Below are 3169 nucleotides of genomic sequence, written 5' to 3'. Positions count from 1 at the left end.
AGGGAAGATGGTGTATTCTCATTGATTGATCAATGTCATTGAAAAAGGTAGTTAGAAAATTGCCCCACCACTTGATTTATTGGGGGGCGGGGCGGGGATAAAGACCTCCTTGGCATATATGATCCGCATATGCTTCGGGATATGCCACAAAATGACATTAATCAAACTACTATTCAACTTTGCCTGCTTTTTGCCAAATTTTCTACGATGAGAATTATTTGTAACCTGGCCTGGATTACTTTTTATTATATTGTTGACAATTTAGTGTTTGGTGGGCAATTCCAGTCATTTGGCTGCCAGTTGTATGCTGGGCCATCTCCAAGTCTATTCAAATGGGCGTATCGCTTCCTCATATAGCTTTCCTGGTGGTCTGTGGAATTTTTCTGTGGACACTTATCGAGTACACATTGCATCGATTCCTTTTTCACATCGATACAAAGAGCTATTGGGGAAACACCATTCATTATCTTCTTCATGGCTGCCATCACAAGCACCCAATGGATGGCTTGAGACTTGTTTTCCCACCGGCTGCAACAGCTATCCTTTTATTTCCAGTATGTCTATTCTGCCTTATCCAATATCCTTTTATAAGAATTCAAGGAGTTGCCTTTTTAGTTATTTTTTTTATAGGTAATAAGAGCTGCTTTTTTAGTTATAGAAATAGAAAATTAATTATGTATTAAATTTTGAAGCATTTAACTTAATATTTTCTGATTGACAGAAAGAACAACTTGCATGTATAATATGTGCCTTAATATAGTTTGCCTTGGACTTAATTTTTCTTTGATTGGTGAGCTACACACACACACCCAGTGGGTATTGAATCCACAATCTCAGCCTACACTTTTCTCTTACAAGGAGAGGACATGCCATTGGAGCTCATTGACTTGCCTTAGACTTAATTAACTGGATCTTTTTTTCTTGAAATATTGGTCTTCCACTTAAACATTCTATAGCAACCAATCCAATTCTAGTTCCAAATCCATGTACTGTATTCCCACGTGTACATACTGACCTTCTAACCAATTCCATGTGAATGTATTTTAACTAGTGGCACCCTGAGATAGGTGAAGATTCAGGATTCTACAAATTAAGAAATTTCGATGTATGAACACCATCATGATTGAACATAAATTTTATGGGGGGGTCTGGACTAAAATATTGTTACTTACTACGTGTATTTACATGTGTTTGTAGTATCCTTTTATATGAGAAAAGGCGAGACAAACTTGTGTACTATTCCTTATTTTGTATATTGTTACTGACTTTGTATATATTTAATTAATCTCTGGAGTGCAAAATGAAGTTCCAGGTAGTTCACATTTAGACTTCTGATAAGTCTTTGTCATAATTTCACATATTTGATGTATTGTATAAAGTTCTTGTCTGCTGATTCCAACTGTTACTTTCCATTGCTGCCAGTTCTGGAACTTGGTCAAACTCATGTCTAATCCTACAACTACTCCTGCTTTGTTTGGAGGTGGTTTACTGGGTTATGTGATATATGATTGCACCCATTACTACGTCCACCATGGTCAACCAACAAGCAAAGTGCCTAAAGATCTCAAGAAATACCACTTGAACCATCATTTCAGAATCCAGGACCAAGGCTTTGGGATCACATCATCATTCTGGGACAAGGTGTTTGGAACACTTCCCACAATGAAAGCTGCTGCGAAAAGTAGATAATTCATCTCAATGAAGCATCTGTTCATTGGTTTCGAGTAGTGAGCTTCTGGGTTTTTTAACATTTTTTTCTCTCTAAATATTCTTTAATCTGCTGTCTATTTATTTGATGTAGTATGTCAATCCAAGAAATACCTTCCTGGATAGCTGCATGCCTGCATGTTGTGGACAAGTCAGTTTTTTGGGTGTTCCTTCCATTCAGGGGGAAAAGTATTGTATAAATGGAATCTATGTCATGTTTGTTTAAGAAGGAAAAAGTCTCCTATTGTTGCAAAAAAAAAAAAAAAAAAAAAAAAAAAAAGGTAATTTGTTCTTAGGAATTTTTTTTCTATACATGAGTGATTACGAGGTAAATTCTATTGCGTCATTGCGTCAACAGATTGTTTTCATAATTGCTCCCCAGAACACCCCCATTCTCAGAGTGAATCTTATGTGTAAAAGAATAGATACCAAAGCAAATATTAAAGTTATCAGTATTGTTGTTGCCTAAAGCATTGTCAAATTTTGAAAAAATGGGTTCATAGTTCCCGTAAGCTATTTAACCAATCGGTTGCCTCCATTATGATATGCTTGCCTTCCTTGAGGGACTGATGTTTGCCTTGTAATTTGGGAAGCCAATTAGTGTACAGATAACCAGACACGTTATCAATAGATTATGTCATTTATTATTTTTTGTAATGGTTACAAGTAACATTCCTCTCACATGAGAGTAAACTTCACGTTTGAAACTCACCCCCAATAATATGAGAGTGAACTGTTACACAAAATACCATCTTTGTGAGATGCCATGCCTATAGCCTATAGCCTATAGGTACATGTCTTTTTTTTTGGTATCAAGAGAGACATAATACATTAACAGCAAATCATTCTATTACAAAATAGCTTAGTGTGCATTTGAGCATGAGTTTTGCTTTTTTTTTTTTGGTCCAGTGTACTATTCACAAAACTCGCAAGTACGAAAAATGTAGTAAGAGTCAATAAATCTGGGTCTCACGGGCATTATTTATAATTTAAAAATTATTTTATTACAGTATTTTCAACAATAAATTTTCAATTTTTAGTAATAAGCAGTATTCAAACAAACACTTAGCCTTATCTCTTCTAAAATAAAATAAAAATCCCTTTACCAAAAGGCAACAGAGGTTCCATCACACACGCCAAGTTATCAAATACAATATAACATAGTTAAGAGATTGTGAGGAGACTCCTACTTTAGCCAAAGTGTCCACACATGTTAGCTTCCCAAAAGATATGCTCAATAGCTGAGTTGAGCAAGGTCCTCGAGAGGCTCCCACATTTAGTTTCAATTGATTTTATCACAAGAAATTTTTTTTTTTTTTTTTTTTGTTGAGAAGGAAGACTTTTATTGAAAAGAACTAAAAAACGGCCAAATCGGCCTGAACAAAAGGTAAAGTGCGAGATAGAACATACTCCATCCACACAGTACAACTTGGTGATGTCAAAGCTAGCCTAGCTAAACTGT

The 3169-nt window shown here is 35.5% G+C and overlaps 1 protein-coding gene across 1 annotated transcript; it reads left to right on the top strand.

Annotated features, from left to right (window-relative positions):
• Positions 1 to 260: 260 nt before the first annotated feature.
• On the top strand, positions 261 to 2177 carry LOC112004956 (dihydroceramide fatty acyl 2-hydroxylase FAH1; the record flags this gene model as incomplete). Its single annotated transcript, XM_024037193.2, has 2 exons — positions 261 to 554; positions 1423 to 2177. Coding segments are annotated over 2 exons (561 nt in total), but the record flags the coding sequence as incomplete, so codon positions are not given.
• Positions 2178 to 3169: the final 992 nt, after the last annotated feature.

This window comes from Quercus suber, unplaced genomic scaffold, assembly GCF_002906115.3.
Source record: "Quercus suber isolate HL8 unplaced genomic scaffold, Cork oak 2.0 scaffold_221, whole genome shotgun sequence".
Taxonomy (NCBI): domain Eukaryota; kingdom Viridiplantae; phylum Streptophyta; class Magnoliopsida; order Fagales; family Fagaceae; genus Quercus; species Quercus suber.
Note: the sequence above shows the minus strand (reverse complement) of the source record. Positions and strands in the feature narration are given on the sequence as shown.